This window comes from Taudactylus pleione, unplaced genomic scaffold (assembly GCF_031769625.1).
Source record: "Taudactylus pleione unplaced genomic scaffold, aTauple2 ptg000292l, whole genome shotgun sequence".
NCBI lineage: Eukaryota > Metazoa > Chordata > Amphibia > Anura > Myobatrachidae > Taudactylus > Taudactylus pleione.
Genome location: NW_028284694.1, coordinates 3,135,423 through 3,162,333, shown reverse-complemented (window position 1 = coordinate 3,162,333; position 26,911 = coordinate 3,135,423). Strand labels below are relative to the sequence as shown.

Sequence of the window (26,911 nt, the reverse complement as noted above, 5' to 3'; positions counted from 1 at the left end):
TCGCAAATATGCAAATAGATTTGCAATTCCATTTTGCAATTTCGGATGCACCTCGCCCTGAATAAGAGCCATTATTTCTGATTCCTAGAAAACATTGTTTTACATACAAGTTTTGTCGTCTTTTATTATACTGCACCATAATCCATTATGGGGTCATTCATTTGTATACCTGAAAGGTCATTTCTGCGTTTAGTTGGATACGGGAATAAATGTAACTGCTAAAAGAGGCTAAATTGATCTTTATATATGGTACAGTGAAAGGCACGGAACTGAGCTGTGTATGGAAAGGACTGAGCGTGTGCAGTGACTGGAGGAAAATATGGCAGTGTGGAGTGAATGTAAGTGTGTGCAGTATTTGGAGGGGTGCTGGATGTCTGCTCCATTTGAGCAAATAAGGACCATTTTAAAAAAAAGATAATTTATGCATTCTGCAATAAAAAAAAAATGTTCCGCTATGTGGTGATTGGTTGTGCTGATATCCGGTTATGCTGGCAGGATTTAGGTCAACAAAAATAAATAATATGTAAATGGGCACACAGATGTATTCCCATATTTAGTTAAATGATCACTCAAAATAGTCAGCAACATATGTGTCTGGTTAATGCCAGGCACATGTCGGAAACTTGCGCACTACATGCGACCATGAAGTCACAAATATATAATCGGTGCAAACATTTCTGACTCTTGTTAGGAGTATTTTAGATCAGGCTGTGGTAGCGGGGGGCATATATTTACCTAAGCACACCAGACTTCCTGACTTTAATCCTTAAAAAGAACACTGCAAGCAGCATACACAAGTGGACGCATTGGCGATGTCGGACGCAAGCGGCAGATATTTTCAGTCGGAGTTGCACTGCGCCTGCATTCCGATGATTGCTGCCGATGGGCGCAGAATGAACTTGGACTCAGAGAGAGGCAATATTCAGTGGTCCTTCCTGGGAAGTAATTGGAGAGACTGGCCAGGAGTGTCGCGGTCAACCACTGCGTCATTTTCTGAAGTTGCACTGATTAGGGTGACCATGGACATTCTGCGCCTCCATGGGGCTAGTGGATTGTACGATGGTGCGACCGATGTGCAACCTGTGGTGCGACTTTTTATGGGTTAGCGAAGCAGCTTCTGCGCCTCTCCATAGGAAGCCCATCGGCTGCACCGTTATCAGTCTCGCTGCGAAAACAGACGCAGTGGCGGCTGCATTAGGCCCTTTGTCTGCTCATTTCAAAGTTTGTTCAATACTGATGTAAAATGAAACCGTCAACAGTGAGTTCAGTGAATCAGGTCTCCGTGTTAGACACGTGAGACGTAACTACTTGTATATGGCGCACTTGCTGATGTGGTTTCCTTTTCTGTCCGGCACAGAGGTATGCGGAGGCGGAAAGGGCATTCAAAATGGTGCTACAGCTGGACGAAGGATGCGAGGAAGCGCTGAAGGAAATACATACATGTCAGATTCTGCAACTCCTGGTAATTTCAGGGATTTGAAACCCTATAATTCACTATTGGGTGTTATATGGTGTCAGTGGCCACTTTGTTAGGTGCTACGTGCATAGCCGCATTTGGGATGTAGACAAGAAGGAAGCCGACAGTCTAAATGCCGACCGCCGGCTTCCCGACTGACTAATCTTGGCAAGGTACTAATGACAGGTGTCGAAATCCCGACGACTAGACCTACGCCGGAGCCCGACGCCCGGCGTACCGAAAGAAGGTAAGCCGGGCGCGGACAGCCGCGGGGGAGAGGGTTAGGTTTTAGGGCTCCCGGGAGGATTTAGGGTTAGGCACCCCCCCCACCGGCAGACTTAGGTTTAGGCTGCGGGGAAGGGGGGGTTAGGTTTAGGCACTAGGGGGGGAGGTTAGGGTTAGGCACCCCTAAGGGAGGGTTAGGGTAGGGAATTAGGTTAGCGGTAATTACCTTAATTAGCGATCGGGATCTTCACCCCTGCCGGGCTTCCGCTGTCGGGATTTGAACCGCCGGCAATACCTACTACACCTCTGCATTTAGGTACAGATGTGTTCACATACATTTAGCCGCCTTTCTCGTTACACAGCCCTTCTAGTCGCGCCATGCTATGGCATGACTCACTACCGCCAAGCGTCCTTTTGTGCGACTTTTTCCATTAAAATGCATCTTATTCGCAGAGCAGTTGTATCTGCATGCGAAATGCTACGTTACAGCTGCTGACCCTGCAACGTAGCATTTCTCATGCAGTTACACCCGCAGTCGCACACAGAACATAGGCATGCCGCATATCATTGTAATCAGCCAAAGATGCTTGTGTGTTCTATTCACATCGCCGTGCAACTAAGTGAAAAAAGTCGCACAAAAAAGACGCTCGGTGCTACAGAGTCGCACCGCGCTGAAGCGTCATGTGTAACGCAACCTACAGTGGATGAAGGATGGATGTATGTGGACACATCTGTACAGTGTTGCACAAATACAAAAGTCTTCCTTGGAAATTGATGTAAAAATAAAAATACTAACTAGCTGTAGATTGTTAGGAGAAGCCGCCAGAGAAGCAAGTTGCTCTCATTTGAAGGTTTCTACATATATACGACAGAATTAATTAAAATGTAATTTAATAGCACTAATCTCTGCAAATAGAAGCGAGTGGCATCGCTCAGTGTTTAAATATAAAGAATAAAACTCTTGGGTTGTTTTCTAACCTGTCTTTAATTCTCTCTCTTTCAAGGATCATGGTTTTACCCAGGAACAAAGTGTCAGCTTGCTGGAGGAATACGAGTCTGTCGCTGCTGTCATGGAGGCTCCGATTTCTGCTAAAGGTGATTTTCTAAACCATTACAGCAGTTCTAGTGCACAGTGGGGGGGGGGCTCGGGGGCCGGGCATTCTAGAGGCAGCGATCAGTAACACTTTCTCTTCTGGCCGTGCAGTCTTGCAGGAGAATGTAAACCTGGAGGAGATGGGTGAAGACGAGCTGCTGTTGGGGAATGAGTTGTCGGAGTGAGTATGACCGAGCATCTGTTGCCTGAGGAGTAGTATAAATCTGTCTCGGCTGACAGCAGTTTATAAATGCTCTCCAGAAGTATTCCACTTATGCAAATTGGCTTCCCTTTTTAATCTTGAACTGGAGCATGGATTTCACGGTTCAGTTCCTTGCCGAACATCTTTAGGAGTAATATTGTAAATTATTTTACAGGAATGTGTCCCTCTGACGTTTATGGCAACACGAGATGCCACCTGTCGCTGCCCCGCTGGCTGAATTCTATTTCTGTATAAAGACAAAAGCATCCATAATGCCTGTCTCCGATGCAGTGTTTGTGCTGATGTGATTGGCTCTGCTGGTCACACGTCTGGGCTGGTCCTGATTGGGCCATGGCTGCGTCTATATGCTAATCCTGCTACAAAGCCCTTCCCTGGTGTACACCCGTGCATCCGAATATGCATGTACTGAGTCGCCCGCTGTCAGCGTCTTGACTCGCACCATAGACACTTGCATCAGCCCTATGGCAGGTGCAGTCTCTCTGTCTGAGGTATGGCCAGCGGTTCCTTGGGGGAGAGATGTACTAAGCCCTGAAGAGGGATAAAGTACCAACCAATCGGCTCCTGTTATTTTACAGGCTGTGTTTGGAGCTGATTGGTTGGTACTTTGGGCCTGATTTAGAGCCGGACGCTATTTGCACTCGCTCGTTCAGAAAAAAGGGGTGGCTATTCAAATGAACCGTTCGCTCTTTGCGGTCTGTTCACGCCTCTAGGTCTGAACGAGCGAACCAAACATGTGGTAGTTTTTTGGAAAACTACGCCACCTGGCCGCTCGCATCCTACGTCATGTCCGCTATTTATTAGATTAATCGAGTACATCGACCAGCGTATGAAATGCTCGCTATTCTTGTGGTTGATTTTTCCTACCCCAATCTTGCGAGCAGTTCTGACTATAAAATAACCCAGTGACGTGGTCAATGACGCTGCTGTATTAATTATGCACACCCCTAAAACGCCTGTTTTGACCTTTAAGCACGCCTGCGTTTGGATCTCCACTCCCCGTTTTCAAGCACCTTCCCCTGTTACCACCCACATACGCCTCCTCCTGTCACTCAAAATAGCAGGCATTCGCTATTTAGCGAATAAACGATTTTTGGCCGCACTGACTGGCTCGCGCATGCGTATTACGATCCGTACGCATGCGCAGTTGGGCAAACATCACTCGGAACGAACAAGCGGCCGCTTACGAGCGGCTCTGAATCAGGCCCTTTATCTCCCATCCACTTTATCGCTCTCCAAGGCTCATTACATCTACCCATGTGTCTTTTTAGCCCCCCCCCTGTCCTCCCAGTTACCGTGCTTCCAAATCTGTACTGCGACTCTGTAGGTACAAATTCAGGATGCGTGAGTGATGCGACTCCAGGCGCGTGCGCGGAAGAAAAAAATTGTCCGTTTGCGTGGCCGTTAAAGCGGCAGTGATGTTAAAAGCCAAAACAGGTGTGATTTGCCTTTAAACATTTTTGCTGCTTTAAATCCTGCGTCGTAAAAATACGCCCCTTTGTAAATAAACTGTATTGTCTCTTTCTCAGGGGAAATACAAAATGTGTCATCTAGCTTATCAGCTTCAGTCACCACTAAGAGGGCCAATAAGAATGTCACTCTGGGGCATATTTAATAACCTATGGATTTTCAAAGCCGATGATTTATTTTATTACAGTTTTAAATCTGTCACTCAAAGCTGGTGAAAATCTGTGGCTTTAAAGCCCGCAGGTTAGTAAATCTACTCCTCTGTCTCTTCGGCAATTCTCTCGTCTACAATAGGCGTACAATAACAATACAATAGGCATACAATAACAATACAATAGGCGAGCATTCTCGACACCAGATTGGCATCAGTTTATTTTTCAAACCGTAAGAAAACCCAGCCTTTTGTGAGGACTTGGGACCTTAATCTAGTGCACATGTTCTCAAACTCTGTCCTCAGGACCCCAAACAGTGCATATTTTCCATGTTTCCTCACAGAACCACAAGTGAAATAATTAGCTCCACATGTGGATCTTTTACAATGTGTCAGTGAGTAATGAGTACACCTGTGCACCAGTTAGGTGACCTGCAAAACATGAACTGTGTGGGGTCCTGACGACCGAGTTTGAGAACCTCTGATCTAGTGTTAGGAACTTTTGAGCTTTTACAAGAGGTTCCTCTCAAGTACAGAGGTGTGCTAATACCTCTAGCCTCCTTGTGTGTTAAACAGCCCTTCAAGTAGCGCCGTGGTGTGACTCAGCACTTTTTCGTGCGACTTGTTACCTTCAAATGCGTCTTATTCACACAGCTTCTGATATGCGGCATGCCTATATTCTCTGTGTGCAACTGCAGGTGTATCTGCATGCGAAATGCTACGTTACAGTGTCGGCGACTGTAACACTGTAACCTAGCGTTTCGCATGCAGATACACCCGCAGACGCACAGAGAACATAGGCATGCGGCATTTTAATCAGCAGAAGCTGCTTGTGATAACTATTCATAAATAAGACAATTTTGAAGGTTTAAAAAAAGTCATATGAAAAGACGCTCGGCGCTACAGAGTCACGTGGAGCTCCGGCATTGTGTAGAGCGACGTGTAGCGCGCGGAGGATAGATGTATGTGGACACATCTGTAACTTACATTTTTGGTGTTATTACCATTAGCTATTACACCGGCCCGTCCAGTAGAGGAATTGTATGCTTTGTGCTGTAAAGAACCATATTTATTTTAGTTATTTACATCAGTCTCTGCCCCAGTGGAGCTTGCGATCTATAGTCCCGACCACATGCACACACACATACACACTAGGGTTTTGTCAGAAGCCAATTACCTACCAGTATGTTTTTGGAGTGTGGGAGAAAATCAGAGTACTTGGAGGAAACCAACACAAACACAGAGAGAACATACAAACTCCACACTTTTAGGACCTTGGTGGGACTCGAACCCAGACCTCAGTGCTGTGAGGCAGTAATGCTAAACATTACACCAACCGCGCTGTGCATATACAGTATATACTGTGTGTGTATATATATAGATATACAGTATATCTATGGGCAAAGCGGCTTGACAAATTCCTCCTCCTTTATTACATAAGGTGGTTTCTACTTTATCTATCCATCCATAAATTCTATTTCTTTCTCTTTGTCTGCAACCAACCGATAATAAAGCAAAAATGATTGCGTCCTCCGGATCTGGTCAGGGCAATTCCTGTATAATCTCTCCGGAACAAATGAAGTCGGGAGAACAGATCTATCGCTTGTTCTTCCTTTACGATCTCATCAAGCACCTGCTCCATTAGATAATTCATTGGGCAGGCGTACAAAGAGTTTAACTGTTCTAACTCCAACAGCTAGTGTCTCAAACATATGATATACATAGCCCTGTCTGGCTGTTTACCGGGCGTCCCTTACAATGTACGCGTGCTTATACTCCGTCCCGTCCCCTGCGCGTACATTTCATTCAAAGTACCAAATGAAAATAAAAAAATAAATAAAAATTAATATTCCTGAAAAGTTCAATATGTCCTCAGGCCGTTGAAAAAAACAAACCTCAAAGCTGGTTAGCGGCTTAGTTATTAGCGCATGTACTGTTAAGAGGTCATTTCTACTTCAGGGTCCATAGGGAGTCCACAGGGTTGACCTTAGGGTATAGCTGGATCTGGATCCACGGGCACCACGCAGTTAAAGCTTTCACTGCTCCCAGGATGCACTTGGGTCCGTCCTCCTCTATACCCCGCCCCCGAGCCACAGGCACCTCAGTTTTAGTTGGTGCCCGGCCGGAGTGGGGTCACCCTGACGCGGTGGGGCTGCATTAGCAGCCCCTAAGCTTATTTGTAATTTTTATTTATTTATTTTTACTATCTTCTGAGCGGCAGCATCAGACTGTCCATCATGGACGTCCACACTGCTGCTCCAACACGCCCGCTGGCGCTGCGACACCAGTACTGATCTGGGGATCGCAGCGGGACCCCGGAGTCAGTACTAGCGTGGCTCCGGGACCTCCCACAGACTGCTGCCGGGCTCACGGGGATCAAAGTAAGCCACGAGCAGCGCTATCAGCGCTGCTCGCGGGGATAAATGTAGTCTTCAGCCGCCGGTCTCTGGGGACAGACCGACGGCGGGCTCCCCGTCTTCAGGCATACCCCGCGCGTCCGCTGGACCACCAGGGAATAATTGCTGGAGGGGAAGCAGCGTCCCTGGGGTTAATCACTAGCCAGGGGAGGCAGCCTTCCCTGGTTTAGCGGCTCCTCCCCTCAGCTCAGCGCGCCTTCTCTCACGTGTGCTGGCATCGCTGAGCTGTTCCTCATGCGGCCACTCCTCCTCAAAGCTCTCTGGCGGCCATCTTTTGCTGGCTTACAACACAGACTCCCAGGCGGTGCATGGACCGGTCCCCCTGTGTACCTCTCCTCTGCAAAGGGACAGTGTACGCAGCGCTATAGCCCTCCCAGACACTGAATCTGGGAGGTTGATTGTAGCGGAAGGTGCAGTGAGTAACTGATCTTATTGCATTGTATGTGACTATTGCTAGTGCTGCTGTCTGTGACTTATTTCTAACTTACTGTCGGCTTATACCTATCCCTTTCCTTCTCCTACGGCCCGGCAGGTGTGTGGGGGAAGGGCTTTTTCTGTGGACCTCACTTATATAAATTAACTATTTGTGAGGCCGGTCACATACAGTTGTGTGCTACACAGTACCATATTGTGGGCTGTTTGTGTTGCATACTGGTGAGAGCGCGGGTGTTGACTGTATCATGTCTGATGAGGAGATTGAGCGCTCCGTGGCTCCTTTGTTGTTTTCCTGCAGACGCTGTTCTGCGGGAGTGGATAGGGAGGACTTATCTCAGGATGGTCTGTGCGGGCGGTGCCAGCTGGTACCTGGTCCCTCTAAACCCCCTATGTCGCAGGATCCTCCATGGGCGATGTTTTCCCAAGTGCTGGCGTTTATTGCGGACCGTTTAGCGGTTCCGACATTGGTCCCTTCTAGGGCGTTGCCCCAGCAGAACATCCCCCATTCCCCGGGTATTCCGCAGTTATTGCAGTCTCCCTCGGGGGCTCAGACTGTGGGGCCTTATGCAGGGTTACCTATGGATGTCCCGTCTCCCCTTGTGATGCAACGGGATTTCCTCAGGCGGCTCGTCCACCCTGGGTGGATGTACTGTCCAGCTCTGTGCAGAGTCTGGCGGCCTCATCTTCAGCTTTTCAATCGATGCTGCATAGTGACTTGCCCCATAAGGCGTCCAAGCGTCATGTAGTGAGTTCTCTGACGGCACAGCTGTCGGGCTCTGAGGTGTCTTCAGATGATGGAGAAGTCCATGAGGACTCTGACTCGGATGCCATGGTCCAGGAGATGGTCCTCCATAAATGTGCCGGCATTGGTTAGGGCGGTGCGGGCTATCCTTCATATCGAGGAGGATGAACCGGCCCCTAGGTCTAAGTACCCTAATTTTAAAAAGGCTAAGGTAACCTCGAGTGTCTTTCCCTTGTCTGACCAGTTGACGGATCATATGGCGGGGGCCTGGCAGTTGCCCAGTAGAAGATTCCAGCCACAAAAGAGGCTGGCGTCTAATTATCCTTTTCCTGAGGCTCATTGCAGGAAGTGGGAAACCCCTCCAGCGGTGGACTCCCATGCCGTCTATCTCCTCTTTAAAGGATCCTACGGACAGGAAGGTAGAGATCTGTTTAAAGTCCGTTTACTCCCTCTCAGGGACGGTGGCTCGCCCGTCCATGGCCATCTCGTGGGTGGCTAAGGCCATCGAGAGCTGGGCTAATGCTCTGGAGGATACTTTCCCTGAGGATGCTCCGGATATCCAGAGAGCATTAATTGGGCAAATGAGGGATGCTGCTTTCTATATCGGGGAAGCGTCGTTGGATGCTAGTCCTCTGACCTCTAGGGTTTCGCTGTTGTGTCTGCTCGTCGGTCCTTGTGGCTGAGGTCTTGGCGAGCAGATGCGGATTCTAAAAAGGGTCTGGAGGCCTTGCCCTTTAATGGTGAGTTGCTATTTGGTCCAGACCTTGGCTAATTCCAAGTCGGCTTTCCTTCCTTCGGCCTCTGCGCCGACTAAAGTGAGGAGCTCTGCTTTTCGGTCCTTTCGGGTTCAAGGTAAGGCCAAGGCTCAGTCCTTCCCGAGACATTCGGCGACCAAGGCCGCACCCGTGCCCAAGAAGCAGGCATGGAGTGCTCGGCGCCCTTCTTCCAAGCAGGAGGATAAGCCTGCTGCCTGATGGGACAGGCCTCCCTCTGGGGGACCTCAGAGTGGGAGGCCGACTTCTCCAATTCGCTCAGTGCTGGCACAATACCACTACAGATGCCTGGGTTCGAGAAGTAGTCTTCCAGGGGTACGCCCTGTCTATTCGGCTCAGGCCGCCCCACCAGTTTTTTTGCATGAGTCCTTCTCTGGACAAGACCAAAGCTTCCCAGATTCAGATAGCTATAGAGTCCTTACTACAAGCAGGGGTCATTGTTCCCGTTCCGCAGTCTCAACGCGGGACGGGGTACTATTCTACTCTGTTTCTGGTACAGAAGCCCAATGGTTCTCAACGCCCTATCCTGAATTTGAAGTCTCTGAATAAATTCCTCAGAGTTCCCAAAAACGTTACCTTCCATCATTCTGGCGATGGAACCCGGGTATTACATGGTCTCCCTGGATATCCAGGACGCCTATCTCCACGTGCCCATAGCACCTACACACCAGCAGTATCTGAGGTTTGCTACCCTGCAACATCACTACCAGTTTCGGGCGTTGCCTTTTGGCCTTTCCACGGCTCCGAGGGTGTTCACCAAGGTGATGCCGGTTATGGCCGCCCGCCTTCGGGGCCAGGGTATACGGCTACTGCCGTATCTAGATGATCTTCTTCTGCTGGCGAGCTCCCCGGAGGTACTTCTTCGACATCTCCACCTGACCATTGCTTGTCTTCAAGCACACGGGTGGTTGATAAATTGGAAGAAGTCCTCTGATTCCATCGCAACGGATGGTCCATTTGGGAGCCCTTCTGGATTCTCGTCAGCAAAAGATTTTCCTGACTCCAGTTGTAAGGTCAACCCTACAACTGAGGATACACAGTTGCCTGAGCAGTTGCAGGGTGTCGGTCCACTCGGCAATGAGAGTCCTAGGGTCCATGGTGTCGGTATTCGACATGGTGGAGTTTGCCCAGTTCCATTCCAGGCCCCTGCAGGGGCAGATTCTGTCCGAATGGAATGGGTTACCTCACCGGACCCGATCCCAGACGCTGGTCTCTAGCTTGGTGGCTTCAGACAGCTCATCTCATCGAGGGTCGCCCCTTTTGGATCCCGGACTGGGTTCTGTTCACAACAGATGCCAGTCTCCGGGGTTGGGGGGCAGTGACCGGCTCGTTGTCTCTTCAGGGCCGTTGGTCTGCGGAGGAAACCGTTCTTCCCATAAACGTTCTGGAGCTGCGGGCCGTGTACAGGTCTCTTCACGGAAGGGCGGTACAGGTGCAATCCGACAACGCCACCACGGTGGCATACATCAATCACCAGGGAGGAACTCGCAGTCGAGCAGCGATGTTAGAGGTGTCTCGCATCCTAGCTTGGGCGGAGTGCTACCTTCCTGCGCTCTCGGTAGTCTTCATCCCGGGAGTCCTCAACTGGGAGGCGGACTTCCTCAGCCGTCACGACGTGCACCCAGGGGAATGGTCGCTTCACCCAGAGGTGTTTCAACTTCTCGTGGACAAATGGGGACTGCCGGAGATGGACCTGATGGCCTCCCGTCACAACTGCAAGTTGCCCGTTTACGGCTCAAGGACAAGGGACACAGGCGCAAGTCTGGTGGACGTGCTGTCGGTGAAGTGGACATTTCACCTAGCGTACCTGTTTCCTCCGATCTCCCTGTTGCCTCGGGTACTAAGAAAAATCAAACAGGACGGAAGCATGTTTCTGCTGGTGGCTCCAGCGTGGCCCAGAAGTCCTTGGTACTCCGATCTCAGGAGCTTATCCATCGACATGCCATACCTTCTGCTTCAGAGTCGGGCCCTGCCTTTACCCGGATCTGGGTCGACTGTCTTTGACGGCGTGGCTCTTGAGACAGCCGTCTTAAGGTCCCGGGGATTTTCAAGCTCTGTCAACAGTACCATGTTAAGGGCGCGTAAACCTGCCTCCGCTCGGATTTACCACAGGGTGTGGCACACTTACTTTCAGTGGTGTGAGTCCAGAAACTTTGATCCTCAGGTGTTCGGGGTTTCTAGGATTTTGGCATTTCTCCAGTCAGGTCTTGACCTGGGCTTACGTCTGGCTTCCCTGAAGGTTCATGTGTCAGCTCTGTCTGTGTGGTTCCAACGTCGGATCGCTACACTGCCTGATGTACACACCTTTTTCCAGGGTGTTCTTAGAATCCAGCCTCCCTTTGTGCCTCCAGTGGCTCCGTGGGACTTGGCGGTGGTTCTTCAGCAGGGACCTCCTTTTGAGCCTCTTGAGTCGGTTGACCTCAAGTGGTTAACACCTAAGGCTGTTTTTCTCCTGGCTATTGCTTCAGCCAGGAGGGTATCTGAGTTGGGGGTGCTTTCCAGTAGTCCCCCCTTCTTAATTTTTCACCAGGACAGAGAGGTGCTTCGCACTCGTCCTGAGTTTTTGCCTAAAGTAGTCTCTAAGTTCCACATCAATCAGGAACTTGTGGTGCCAGCTTTTCAGTCACCTGATCTTACAGCAGGTGAGGCTTCGTTGGACGTTGTCCATGCTCTCAGAATTTATGTGGACCGGACTGCTTCTGTTAGAAAGTCCGATTCTTTGTTTGTCCTCTTTGGTTTTCACAGGAGGGGTTGGCCTGCCAACAAACAAACTGTTGCCCGTTGGCTTTGTTCTGTTATTCGTGAGGCTTATATACAGGAAGGTTTCCCTGTCCCAGCCTTTGTTAAGGCTCATTGCACTCGGTCTGTGGGTCCTTCTTGGGCTGCTAGACGTGGTGTCTCCGCTGTTCAGCTGTGCAAGGCAGCCACTTGGTCTTCAATTCAGACGTTTTTGAGGTTTTATGCGTTTGACACCTTTGCCTCTCAGGATGCATCCTTTGGGCACAGGATTCTCCTTTCTGCACAGGAGCGCCCCCGCCCTTAGTTGAACTGCTTTGTGACATCCCCAAGGTCAACCCTGTGGACCCCCTATGGACCCTGAAGTAGAAAACAAGAGATATGGTAAGAACTTACCTTTGTTATCTCTGTTTCTACAAAGTCCATAGGGTCCACAGGGCGCCCACCCTGACGCACCTGGCTTCAAATGGGCTGTGTGGCTGGTCACCGGTTTTTCCGTCTCCCATTTCTGTGAGTATGGTTTCTTGTGTGTTCCAGTCTTCCTACTCTCTGTTTAGTCTCCTCCTCCGGCCTTGGCTGCTTATCAACTGAGGTGCCTGTGGCTCGGGGGCGGGGTATGGGAGGACGAACCCAAGTGCATCCTGAAAGCTTTAACTGCGTGGTGCCCGTGGATCCAGATCCAGCTATACCCCAAGGTCAACCCTGTGGACCCTATGGACTTCGTAGAAACAGAGATAACAAAGGTAAGTTCTTACCATATCTCTTGTTTTGTCAGGGTTATCACTAGTCAACACAACAAACCTGTTGTTACAGTCAGCTGCAGGTGTCTGTGGTTCTGCAGTCATACAGTAGTGACAGCCCGGCGTCGGCAATATACCAGTGATGTGCACTTGCTCATTTTCTGATCATTTCTTTAAGGCAGCTAAATTGAATCTCCAAACTTATACTGTAGGTTGAAAAACGTTGGCAAATTAATCCTTACTAAAGGTCTTCTTAGTGCCAAGGAGCCAATAACTAAACTCCCCACCGAAAACAGGCCACTACGTGTATATACTGCCTGTTACTGATACCGACTACCTCAGTAACTGACCATCCATGTCTCTGACGGGATGCGGTCGGGCTACTTACTATGCAAGGCAACGGCTCACATTTACACTTGGAGCACTAACTGCACGTGGGGCTACCCACTTTTTGACCCAAAACATTTCTTAACACTTTGATATTCTTTTCCTTCAACATGAGTTTATAAAGGTCACTTTGAAGTGAAATGTTTTATTTTGTTTAATTCTAAGCTTATTAATTGATATACCGGGTTAATCATGTTGTCTTGGGTAAATACACAGAAATTTTATTTTTGTTTTTAGGTGTTTTTTTATGACAAATAAATATTGGTTTGATCAACAGTCATCCTACTTCCCCCCACTCTTTTTTGGTACTGTGTATCTTTTGTGGGGGCCCAGTACACCAGTTTAGGAGCTGCAACTTAATCACACTACTATAGGTATTTTTTAATTTGGATTGAATCTTTTTTTTTTCTTTTTAAAGTACATGATTTTTGTGTTTTGAATACATTTCTTCAAGGTACCTCTGATCTGAGTGAGTTTATAACAAGCCATTGTTGTTCATTGAAATGTTTACAAACACCCCTCCGATTAAGGGCCGCATTCAATTTGGAGCGAAAAGCCAGAATCGGCGAAAAAGTTTCATCAGGCGGAAAAGTATCGCCGTTTTCAATTTGAAAGACTTTCCGCCTAGGCGGATAGCCAATGCAATGTAATAGGTGAAAAGTTTCGCCTATGAATAGCAGGCGGAAAAAAGTGCAGAATTGGGGTTTTGGGGTGCAACGTTGTGGGAACCCCCGTGCAGCCTTCAGACAATCCCCCAAATGTAAACTGCATAAAACATTTTTTCAAAAACACTTAAGAACACCCCAAAAATTCCCTTTCATTTTGGGGGTGATAAAAAAATGTTGGGGGACAAAGTTATAAATTTGCAAACTAGACTCTGGGGGGGTCCCCAAGTATGCCCCAGGTGTTTTTTTCATTGCAGGGGCTTGCGGCAGGTGAATTTTTCAAGTTTTTTAAAACTGAACGTTAGCTACTTTAAAATATGCTGACCCCCATTTTCAAGTACCCCAAATTTAATGGGATAAGTTATTTTCTGCAAAAAAACCCTCCTAAATACTATTCTTCACCCTACAAAAACGCTATTTAGCAGCTATTGAGCCCTTTAAAAACACCAAATACTTTCAGCAAGGCAAATCGGGGGGTACCATAGCTAACCCCCATGTCAGAGCATCTTTTGGGGGGTGTCAGGCTGATTTCACCAAATCTGACAGTACTTTCCGCCTGTTTAAGTTTCGCCAGGTCCCGGTTTTCGCCTACTTTCAAATTGAATACGGGGATACGCGGGTACGCGCGCAATACTTTTCTGCCTGCAAAACAGGCGATGTAGGCGTAAAGTCCGGGAGGCGGAAAAGTATTGCGGGTCCGCTCAAATTGAATACGGCTCTTAAGCTGCATACACACACAACAATTTTGTTACCAACGATTTTCTGAACGATTATCTGTCAGATTTTTTAAAGTGTAATGAACGATTTTTTGAACTACAAACGATTTTTGCATATTAACTTAATGAAAATCATTGAGTTGGCCAGTCTGACTGTACTACAAACTACAAACGTGAACGCACATGAACGATAATCGTTCATCGTTTTCACTCAGAAAGTGAACGAATTTTTCAACGATTGAACGATAAACAATGTCGTTAACGATAATCGTTCAAAAAATTGTTGTGTGTGTATGCACCTATAGTTTTGTATGTTTTGTTGATTAGTGTTTTTGTTTGCTTTTTTTTTACCTTGATTAATTAGTGTATTAAGCACTACAGCTCTCCTGTCTCTCTACATATGACCAGTCATTTAGAGCTTTTCTATATCACTACTATGACTGCGTAGTAGAGTGGCTTTAGAACACATCCAGCATACAGTGCCACTAAAATGTGACTGTTGCCTGTCATTGTACAGAACGCAGAGTTGTTCCTTGTGGGTGGGAAACATCACGGATCAGATAACGGAAAAGCAGCTGAGGGACCTATTTAAATGGTAAGTAAATATTTTCTTTTGTTGGTAATTTCTCTACGAATGTATCTACCGTCTCCAGCTAAACACAATGCGATCTGATCTATATAGATATGGGGGGAGATTAATCAAACCTTCTTAAAAGGACAAATAGAGGTGTTGGCCATAGCAACCAATAAGATTCTAGCTAGCATCTATCTAGTACATTCTATTAACTGACAGGATCTGATTGGTCCTCTTTATAGAGAGTAAACTGTGCAGTGTTACTGTGTAATATCACTTCCGGAATAATCACCAGGTTTATTCCAGACAGATTCTCTGGCAGATGGGAACCTACACTGATAATTTAGACGTATTGCTGTAAAACGGAACTTATCTTTCTCCGTGCTTCCATGCCACAAATGGCGCTGGCAGGAAGCGGCATATTATATAATACAATGTGTGCGTTTATCAATGGTGTACGCAACTCAATCATATTTCTACTTGCGGCAGATGGGGTGTAACTTGGTGGTAAAGGGGTGTTCACCTATAGGCAGGTTTAGCAAGGACATGTCGCCGGATTAGCGGACAATGGAGTTGTGCGAACGCATAAATATACCTGTTCTTCAGATGGAACAGGGTTGGGGCTGTGGCACGTGCGTATTCATCCTAATGGCGGTTATAAAACCAAGCCCGTGTATCGGGGCTGTGCTGCAGCCTAGAACCATACAATTGCGCATATGGACGAATGGCCTTATTTTTCTTTGCTCAGACCCATAGTCTTAAAGCGTGCCCCTGTACTGCATTAATGGTACACAGTGTGTGTGCAACAATATATATACCTGTGTAATATTTATACTATGTTAGCAATGCCCATTGACCAGCCACCATGTCACCGGTATGTAATCAGTCCCCTGAGGCTGGAGGAAGGAATGGATTTGTAGTAGATTCTGTACAGTTTTGGCTTCATTTCATTAACTCCGTCTTCCTCAGATAATTAGCCATGAAATTAGCACTGCTGCTATTTGTTACGTCCAGGCGTCTCTTTGCAACAGTGGTCAGCAGAACATCAGCGCTAATAAATGGTTGGAAATTGAATTAAAGGGACACTGCCACCTTTAATTAAATTCTTGTTGTTGCTGTTTGTATTTGTCCTGTAATTATACAGAGACCCCAGCTTTGAAAACCTCTAAGGGGTTTTCCTCCATCACAAATAAGCTATGCAGACCCATGGGTAGTGCGTAATAAACATGTTCTGCTCCTGCCCTAATTAATCTGCTCAATATCCAGTGCTGCTATGTGGTATAGGTGAAGTGAGGTACACAATGAGTGTGCTGATCTGTACCATCTATATACTGTACATGGACAGTTCTCCAAACTGCGTATAGAGGGGGAAGGTAAGAAATAAAATCGCTGTTGCCTGGCCAAAGGTGACTACTGCTATTTTACTACATGATACCCATAGAGAGGGTATAGGGGAGGATTTATCAATCCTTCTAAAGAATACAAGTGGAGGCATTGCCCGTAGCAACCAGATTCTAACTACTGTATAATTTACCTAGTGCATTCTATAAAATAAATAGAATCTGGTTGCTGTGGGTAACGCCTTGTCCTCCTTAGAAGGTTTGTTAAATCTCACCCATTGTCACTACTTACATTCTCTGGAGAAACCCATTTATCTTTTTATGGTAGCATGTTTGTACCATTGGAGGAGGGGGAGGGATGCTACAGATTAATCTGATAACCGTTTCCTACAACACAGTTACAGAGTAATGCAGTAGTATGCAGATAGTAAATGAGCGAGACTTCAGTACCCATTGTAAGCGCAGGTTCATGTCATTTTGCTGCAGAAGATATTTGGATGTTCTTAAAAGTCATTTTCTTTATAAGATGGAAGCGGAAAGACCACTTCTGGGAGTCATTTCTGTCTCTATTATAATCCTAAAGCCATGTAGTCGTCAAAAGAAAAAAAAATGCGTCGATTGTCTCCTTTCAACCAAATGTTCTCGTTCGGCTTTGTGACAGCAGCAATGTCTGAATATGCAATTACAGCACATTTTCACACTAAGATTTCTGGAGATGGAGATGTACAAAAATTAAACTGCCAGAGATTGAAGTAGAGTATATTGGTAAAATGGTATCAGTGCTCTTCCATGGGACGCTGGAACTGCCAACAGCCTCCACAATCCTCTTTTAGCTATGGCTTTATGTAGCGGAGACTTCTGCACAATCCGTCCTTTTCAAGATGGCTGAACAGAGCTTTCATATTCCAGGCTTAGAACAGTTCTGTGATACAGCCCTGAGTTTTAGCCCACAGCGTACTTTAACTGGGAGTTTAGGAATTTGACAAGTCACAGTAAGGACGGGTTATATACAGTATAACGGTGGACAGTGCTTTTAAGGTTCCAGTGTCCCTTTAAACAGGTGCGAGATGACTTTGTTTTCAGAAATGTTTTTCTCACTTTTAAAAAGTTTTTCTAAAATGTTATTTTATTATATGATTTTGTCTAGTTATGGTGAGATCCATAGCATTCGGCTCCTCGGTGAACGGTTTTGCGCGTTTGTTAACTTTAAGTGCCCTATTGCTACAGCCAATGCACTGGAGTCGCTGCAGGTGAGTGTCCGCTTACATTGTACGTGGGGGTCCAGGTGATGGGTTATAAACACCGAAATGAATATCCCCAAACTTAATATGTGACCGTTTAGTCCAGTTATCTTTTTTATTTTACTGTCCCCAGGCAATTTTATTTTAATAAAAGGTGAATATAGAGATGAATGGTCAATGAAGGTGTGTACACACGGTACGATATCTATGAACGATGACGATATCGTTCATCGATAAATCGTTCATTTCTATGCAGCGAGCGACCAACAATGCGCGTTCCCGCATGGACGATAAAGATATCAATGGTCGTCCGTACATGCAGGCCAACATGGACGATTTCATCACGATTTGCCTGTTCAGAGATGTGGCAGGATGACTTCACTGACAGATATCAATATCGTTTGTCCTGCACTACAGAAAAGTTCAAGGGAAATCGTTCAGCGATATTGTTGGTTGTGCAGATCGTACCGTGTGTACCCAGCTTTATACAACCAAGGGGCATATTTACTAAGCAGTGTTAGGAGACTGAGTGAAAAGTGATAAGGTGACAGCCAATCAGCTCCCAACTGTCATATTTCAAACACAGCCTGTGAGATGGCAGTTGGGAGCTGATTGGCTAGCACCTTATCACTTCTCACTCTGTCTCCTAACACTGCTTAGTAAATAGACCACCAAGTGACAGTCACGGGTTCGTTTTGTGCGAAAGATGAAATCATAAATACGTCTATTTATTTATTTGTAACTAGCAAATACACGGTATGTCTACAAAAGAACCTGCCAAATCTTGACACATGGCCCTGAACAATAATTTGCATGCTAAATAAACTGGAGGGATCAAATGATCGGGATTTTACTTATGAGCACTTTCTGATTTTATGGGCTGAATGAGGAAATGTATTCCTACATTGCAGAGTTTCCCAAACTCCGCCATTACAGTCCAGGTTTTAAGGATGTCCATGCTTGAGTCCAGATGGTTAAATAAAATTGACACAGAAGTACTGTACTAATTAAATCAATCACCTATGCTCAAGCATGGATATCCTTAAAATTTGGACTGTAATGGGAAACACTGCTATATTGTATAATAAGAGGAGTAACTCTGGCACACACAAGGTGATTAATTCACTACAGCAGCATTAATTGATGTTTAGTGTGACATAGATGCCAAATGGAATGAATTTAAACAGCTCCACATTACACCTTTCAAATGATGTCCCTTGATTAAGCCAGCTGTGTTCCACAGGGACTCTGAGGCTGCTGCCGAACTGGCATCATGTTGCAAATTAGTTGCACACTATTCTCCCTATCTGGTAGATATCTGTATAGATAAATTCAAATGCGGTGACTCAAATTCGAATACTGAGTGGGTGAAAAGGGCTAAAACGTTTCCTCCCCCCGTACAATGTCCTGACTTAGTCATCGTGGCTGCACCACAGGGGAGCCACCCCCCAACTTCTGCCAAACATCACTGAATATTGGACTGCACTGCAATTCCACCCCTGGAGCCGGCACTAGCCGTATAACCCTAACCTGGCTTATGAGGCAGATAGCACTGCAAAGGGATAAAATATGTTTTCACGGATTCCGCAATAGCTCTTAGGCTACAGATGTGGGAGGGTAATGTGTTAGTACAGGTGTGACGGAGGGAATGTGTTATACAGAGGTGAGAGGAAAATGTGTTACTACACAGATGAGGGAGGAAAATATGTTACAACAGCAGTGCGAGGGGATTGTGCTACTACACGGATGAGGGAGGGGAATGTGTTACTACACAGGTCAGGGAAAAGGAATGTGTTACTACACAAGTCAGGGAGGGGAATGTGTTACTACACAGGTGAAGGAAATGTGTTACTACACAGGTGAGGGAGAGGAATGTCAAATGTGTTACTGCAGTACAGGGTGGGGGGGGGAGTGTTACTGCAGGGGTGAGCTGGAGTAATGTCTTACTACAGATGTGAGGGAAGGGGATGTGTTACTACAGGGGTGAGCAGGGGTAATGTGTTACTAAAGAACAGGGGGAATGTGTTACTACAGGTGTGAGAGAGGGTTTGTATTTCTACAAGCTAAGGGAGGGGAATGTCAAATGTGTGACAACACGGGTGTGCAAGGGAAATGTGTTACTACAGAGGTGAGCGAGGATAATGTGTTCCTACAGAGGTGAGGGAGTGGAATGTGTTAGTACGCAGGTGAGGGAGGGCAATGTCTTATATATAGGTTTGTTGTCTTTTGCTTCTATAGTAGTTGTTTGGGTGATTTTTTATATAAATATATATATATATATTTATATTTATGTGTTTGTATATAGATAGATAATATTATACAAGATTAGAGTTTGTTTCTCTTCTATCAACAGGGCAAAGAAATTGAGAACACAAGGTTGTTGATTCGATACCCGGACAAGCCTTACCGACCTTCAACTGTGAGCACATCAGAAGCACAAACAAAGGCAGCTGTACTAAAGTAGGTATTCCTTCCTCTGCAGCGGACTATCCCATTAATGCGTGGTGCAGCACATCATGGGACCCTGTGTATCGCCAATTTGTGTGCAGTCCTGTAGAGGAGTGAACAGAAACTGGTGATGTAACTACCATTTATAGGCAGATCTATGCGCACCCCTAAATTGTGTCACATTGCGTCTGCAAATAGCGAGTCACTGGAATGGCTTCATTATCTACTATACTATACACGGCTGCACTACCTGAGCTTTGTTATTTCATTAGAACCTGGACTTTTGTTTACAAGATCTCCCAGTAGATGAAATAATGTAACCTATGCAGAATAACTGTTCTTGAGCGAAATAAGGGCCTGATTCAGAGTTGGGAATAGAGAGAGCGATAGCACTTAACTGTGTACCTGGACAAACTTTTTTTTGGCATGTAGGGTAAATACTGGCTGCTTTTACATGTAGCCCACAAATACTGCACAGCTTTATTATTACTCTACAATTTAGATGTCAGTTTGGACACCTCCCTCCCAAATCTAAATCTCTCTGCACATTTTAAATCTGCCTCACCTGAGGTGTAGCATGGTTTCACCAAGATGATCAGTTGAGAGAGATATCTCTCTCTATTCCCAACTCTGAATCAGGCCCTAAGTCCGTGTACTGCAAATTTCCAACAACCGTACACTCTAACATCACTTTCTATTTTACTAGACATAAGACCTTGGCAGGTGACCCTTTGGAAACCAGCCACGCCAGTTTGCCCTCTCATCTGCAGTAGGCTATTTCCTTCTCTAGTTAAACATCATAACGGAGGTGCAACAGCTTCCTTTTCATAATAACTGTTTAAGTAACAGCCGCCTGTCCACTGAATGATCCATAATAAGACTGTACCAAACCCTGAGCCTGTCTCGCTATAGTCTGTGCGCATAGCGTCTTCGATTAATACGGTAGAGGGTAATGATTGTAATCCTTGTAGACATCTATAATATATTCTGTCTCCTTACGAGCTGCAGCTGATTACTTTTCCTTCCTAACCCTGCTGCATCTGATGTCTTCTTATGTGGGACCTGTAGTGCTAGAGGCCAGGCATCACCTATCAATATTTCATATTCTGTGAGCTCTGCTCACCCAGATTATTGTTCTCAGATAGAAAAGTGCAGCTACTGTACATCACCATGCTGACAGCTGTTATCTGTGGACAGCTTTGAAAGACTGGGATAGTATGTGTTCTTGGGTAAAGATTTTATTTATACATATATGTATGTATGTGCATATATATATTTCTACTTCAGGGTCCATAGGGGGTCCACAGGGTTGACCTTGGGGTATAGCTGGATCTGGATCCACGGGCACCACGCAGTTAAAGCTTTGCTGCTCCCAGGATGCACTTGGGTCCGTCCTCCTCTATACCCCGCCCCCGAGCCACAGGCACCTTAGTTTTAGTTGGTGCCCGGCCGGAGTCGGGTCACCCTGGGCAGTGGGGCTGCATAAGCAGCCCCTATGCTTTAATTTAATTTTTTTTTTTTGCAAAGAAGATTTTATTATTTTATTTTTTACTATCTTCAGAGTGGCAGCATAAGACTGTCCATCTGGACGTCCATGCTGCCGCTCCAACAGCCCCGCTGGCGCTGCGACGCCAGTACTGATCTGGGGATCGCAGCGGGACCCCGGAGTCAGTACTAGCGTGGCTCTGGGAGCTCCCACTGACTGCTGCCGGATTCTACGGGGCCAGGTAAGCGGGGGAAAATGCAGTCTTTCAGCCGCCGGTCTCTGGGGACAGACCGGCGGCGCTAGTAGCGGCGGCCGGCTCCCCCTCTTCAGGAATTCCCCGCGTGACCGCTGGCCCCCGGGGTGTAAGTACCGGCGGGGAACCGGCTTCCCCGGGGGTTTAGTACTAGCAGGGGAGGCAGCCTTCCCTGCTTGTGCGGCTCCTCCCCTCAGCCCAGCGCGCCTTCTCTCATGTGTGCTGGCGTCGCTGGGCTGTTATCTCCTGGCCACTCCTCCTCTGTGCTCTCCGGTGGCCATCTTCCAGGCAGTATCGCAGAGCTCCCAGGTGGATACAGTGGACCAGTCCCCCTGCGTACCTCTCCCCCTGCAAAGGACAGTGTTCGCAGCGCTATAGCCCTCCTAGACACTGAATCTGGGAGGTTGATTGTAGCGGAAGGTGCAGTGAGTATAACTTCCTGCATGGTATGTGACTATTGCTAGTGCTGCTGTCTGTGCTTTTTGTACTTACTGTCAGCTTTTTACCTATCCCTTTCCTTCTCCTACGGCCCGCAGGTGCGTGGGGGAGGGGTGTTCTTTCTGTATACCTCACTTATATAGATCTACGTATTTGTGAGGTCCGTCACATACTGCGGTGTGCTACTCAGTACCAGATTGTGGGCTGTTTGTGTTGCATACTTGGGAGTGCGCAGGTGTTATACGCCTTATCTCTTTTCGGTGATAAATTTTTTATTGCAAAAGTTTTGTGTCATGTCTGATGAGGAGAATGAGCGCTCCGTGGCTCCTGTGTTGTTTTCCTGCCGACGCTGTTCGGCAGGGGTTGACGGGGCGGAGTTGTCTCAGGACGGTCTGTGCGGATGGTGCCAGCTGGTACCTGGTCCCTCTAAACCCCCAGTGGCGCAGGATCCTCCATGGGCGATGTTTACACAAGTGCTGGCGTCGATCGCGGACCGGCTGGCGGTCCCGACTGCGGTCCCTTCTAGGGCGTTGCCCCAGCCTACCATCCCCCGTTCCACGGGCGTGACGCGCCTGTTGCAGTCTCCTCCCGGGTCTCAGACTGTGGGTCCTTATGCGGGTTTGCCTGTGTACGTGCAATCTCCCACGGTACCACAGCAGTCGATGGTACCGTTTCAGGGGTATCCTCAATTGGTACCCCCTCCCTGGGTGGATGTCCTCTCCAGCTCTGTTCAGAGCCTGGCGGCTTCATCATCGGCCTTTCAAACTATGTTGCACAGTGATTTGCCACCAAGGACGTCCAAGCGAACCGTTTCGGCTTCATTGGCGGCACAGTTTACGGACACGGACGTGTCTTCGGATGATGGGGAGATCTATGAAGACTCTGACTCGGATGCTGGGGCCCAGGAGGTGGAGGCTAAGTCCTCCATTAATGTTCCGGCATTGGTTAGGGCGGTGCGGGCCATCCTTCATATAGAGGAGGATGCGCCGGCTCCCAGGTCGAAGTACCCTAATTTTAAGAAGGCCAAGGTAGCTTAGACGGTTTTTCCCCTGTCTGACCAGTTAACGGATCATATGGCAGGGGCCTGGCAGTTGCCCAGCAAGAGGTTCCAACCGCAGAAACTGTTGGCTTCAAACTATCCTTTTCCTGAGGCTCATTGCAGGAAGTGGGAAACTCCGCCTGCCGTGGATTCCCACGTTACCCGCTTAATTAAAAGCGCTACGCTGCCTTTGCCGTCGATCTCGTCCCTGAAAGATCCCACGGACAGGAAAGTGGAGACTTGTTTAAAGTCTATCTACTCTCTCTCGGGGGCAGTTGCCCGTCCGTCCATGGCCATTTCTTGGGTGGCTAAGGCCATCGAGAGCTGGGCCAACGCTTTGGAGGATACCTTTCCGGAAGATGCTCCGGAGATCCAGAGAGCGTTGATAGGACAAATGAGGGATGCGGCTTCCTACATTGGGGAAGCATCGTTAGATGCAAGCCTGCTGACCTCTCGGGTGTCGGCTGCAGCTGTGTCGGCGCGTCGGTCCTTGTGGCTGAGGTCTTGGAGAGCTGACGCAGACTCCAAAAAGGGACTGGAGGCCTTACCTTTTAATGGGGAGTTGCTTTTTGGTCCAGACTTGGACAAAATTGTGGATACTCTGGCTAAGTCTAAATCAGCCTTCCTCCCTTCGGCTTCTGCACCTACCAAAGTACGGAGCTCTGCCTTTCGGTCCTTTCGGGTTCAGGGCAAGGCCAAAGATCAGTCCTTCCCGAGGCAATCGGCGACCAAGGCCGCTTCTAAGCCCAAGAAGCAGGCCTGGAGTGCCAGGCGCCCTTCTTCCAAGCAGGAGGATAAACCTTCTGCCTGATGGGACGGGCCTCCCTCTGGGGGACCCCAGAGTGGGAGGCCGACTTCTTCTATTTGCCCAGTGCTGGCACAATACCACCACGGATGCCTGGGTTCGAGAAGTGGTCTCCCAGGGGTACGCCCTGTCTTTTCGGCACAGACCGCCCCACCAGTTTTTCTGCACGAGTCCTTCTCAGGATACGACCAAGACTTTACAGATTCAGGAAGCTATAGAGTCCTTGCTGAAAGCAGGGGTCATTGTTCCCGTTCCTCAATTACAACGAGGGACGGGGTACTATTCTTTTGGTGCAGAAACCCAATGGTTCTCATCGCCCTATCCTCAACTTGAAGTCTCTGAACAAATTCCTCAGAGTTCCCAAGTTCAGGATGGAAACGTTACATTCCATCATTCTGGCGATGGAACCTGGGGATTACATGGTGTCCCTGGATATCCAGGACGCCTACCTCCATGTTCCGATAGCACCTTCGCACCAGCGGTATCTGAGGTTCGCTATCCTTCAACATCATTTTCAGTTCCGGGCGCTACCCTTTGTCCTCTCCACTGCACCGAGGGTGTTCACGAAGATTATGGCGGTCATGGCCGCACATCTTCGGAACCAGAATGTACGGCTGCTGCCGTATCTGGACGACCTCCTGTTGCTGGCAAGCTCCCCGGAGGTACTGCTTCAACATCTCCACCTGACGATCGCTTGCCTGCAAGCGCACGGGTGGCTGATAAATTGGAAAAAGTCCTCCCTGATGCCATCACAGCGGATGGTTCATTTGGGAGCCCTGCTGGATTCTCGTCAGCAACGGATTTTCCTGACTCCGGAGAAGGTCTCCTCCCTGCAGCTGCGGATACACAGTTGCCTGAGCATTTGCCGCCTGTCGGTCCATTCGGCTATGAGAGTTCTGGGGTCCATGGTGTCGACATTCGACATGGTGGAATTTGCCCAGTTCCATTCCCGGCCCCTGCAGGGGCTGATTCTATCGGAATGGAACGGGTTACCTCACCGGATCCGCTCTCAGATGCTGGTGTTGTCCCCGGAGGTTCGGCAGTCTTTGGCTTGGTGGCTTCAGACAGCGCATCTGGTCGAGGGGCGCCCCTTTTGGATCCCGGACTGGGTCCTGCTCACGACGGATGCCAGTCTCCGGGGGTTGGGGGGCAGTGACTGGCTCATTATCGCTTCAGGGTCGTTGGTCCGCGGAAGAAGCACTTCTCCCCATCAACATCCTGGAACTGCGGGCAGTATACAGGGCCCTGCAGTCGTCCGGCCCCGCTCTTCAAGGAAGGGCGGTTCAGGTGCAGTCCGACAACGCCACCATGGTGGCGTACATCAACCACCAAGGAGGAACTCGCAGTCGGGCAGCGATGTCAGAGGTGTCTCGCATTCTTGCTTGGGCGGAGTGTCACATTCCAGCGATCTCGGCAGTCTTCATTCCCGGAGTCCTCAATTGGGAGGCGGATTTCCTCAGCCGTCACGACGTGCATCCCGGGGAAAGGTCGCTTCACCCAGAGGTGTTTCAGCTACTCGTGGACAGGTGGGGGCTGCCGGAGCTGGACTTGATGGCCTCCCGTCACAATCACAAGTTGCCCGTTTACGGGTCAAGGACAAGAGACGCAGGCGCCTGTCTGGTAGACACACTGTCGGTGAAATGGACGTTTCACCTGGCGTATCTGTTTCCTCCAATATCCCTGCTTCCTCGGGTTCTGCGGAAATTCAAGCAGGACGGCGGCACGCTCGTGCTGGTAGCTCCGGCGTGGCCCAGACGTCCTTGGTACTCCGATCTGAGGTGCCTCTCCATCAACGCTCCGTACCTTCTCCCTCAGCGTCGGGACCTGTTGTCTCAAGGGCCCTGCCTTTACCCGGATCTGGGTCGGCTGTCTTTGACGGCGTGGCTCTTGAGACAGCCGTCTTGAGGTCTAGGGGTTTCTCCAGTTCGGTCATTGGTACCATGCTTAGGGCACGCAAGCCTGCTTCCGCGCGGATTTACCACAGGGTGTGGCGCACTTATTTTCAGTGGTGTGAATCCGGAAACTATGATCCGCAGGTGTTCCGGGTTTCCAGAATCTTGGAGTTTCTTCAATCGGGTTTGGACCTCGGCTTACGCCTGGCCTCTCTGAAGGTTCATGTGTCTGCTTTGTCCGTGTGGTTTCAGCGACGGATTGCTACACTGCCAGATGTTCACACCTTTTTCCAAGGTGTTCTCAGGATCCAGCCTCCCTTTGTGCCTCCGGTGGCTCCTTGGGACTTGGCGGTGGTACTACGGGTCTTGCAGGGTCCTCCTTTTGAGCCGCTTGAGTCGGTGGAGCTCAAGTGGCTGACGTTTAAGACCGTTTTTCTCCTGGCAATTGCTTCTGTGAGGAGGGTGTCAGAAATGGGGGCGCTTTCCTGTCGCCCTCCTTTTCTGATTTTTCACCAGGACAGAGCGGTGCTCCGCACTCGTCCTGAGTTTTTGCCCAAAGTGGTCTCAAAGTTCCACATTAATCAGGAACTTGTTGTGCCAGCTTTTCAGTCACCTGATCTTTCAGCTGGTGAGGCTTCCTTAGATGTAGTCCGGGCACTTAGAATCTATGTGGACCGGACTGCTTCGGTTAGGAAGTCGGATTCATTGTTTGTCCTCTTCGGTTTTCACAAGAGGGGTTGGCCTGCCAACAAGCAAACGTTAGCCCGTTGGCTTCGTTCTGTTATTTGTGAGGCTTATGCACAGGAGGGTTTACCTGTGCCAGCCTCTGTTAAGGCTCATTCCACTCGTTCTGTGGGTCCCTCTTGGGCTGCTAGACGTGGTGCCTCCGCTGTTCAGCTGTGCAAGGCAGCCACTTGGTCTTCAATTCAGACGTTTTTGAGGTTTCATCCTTTGGGCGCCGGGTACTCCTTTCAGCACAGGAGCGTCCCCGCCCTTAGTTGAACTGCTTTGGGACATCCCCAAGGTCAACCCTGTGGACCCCCTATGGACCCTGAAGTAGAAAACAAGAGATATGGTAAGAACTTACGTTTGTTATCTCTGTTTCTACGAAGTCCATAGGGTCCACAGGGCGCCCGCCCTGACGCACCTGGCTTCAAATGGGCTGTGTGGCT

At 48.4% G+C, this 26,911-nt stretch overlaps 1 protein-coding gene across 4 annotated transcripts in view; it reads left to right on the top strand.

The window, feature by feature from the left end:
• Nucleotides 1-26,911, top strand: part of LOC148511769 (uncharacterized) — a 135,922-nt gene that overhangs the window by 86,382 nt on the left and 22,629 nt on the right. For all 4 annotated transcript variants that reach the window (XM_088482764.1, XM_088482762.1, XM_088482765.1 and 1 more), the window contains 6 exons: nt 1,358-1,462; nt 2,686-2,776; nt 2,886-2,955; nt 14,741-14,818; nt 17,285-17,387; nt 19,732-19,838. In XM_088482764.1, coding sequence (XP_088338890.1) covers nt 1,358-1,462; nt 2,686-2,776; nt 2,886-2,955; nt 14,741-14,818; nt 17,285-17,387; nt 19,732-19,838 — 554 coding nt within the window. The remainder of the gene's footprint in view (nt 1-1,357; nt 1,463-2,685; nt 2,777-2,885; nt 2,956-14,740; nt 14,819-17,284; nt 17,388-19,731; nt 19,839-26,911) is intronic.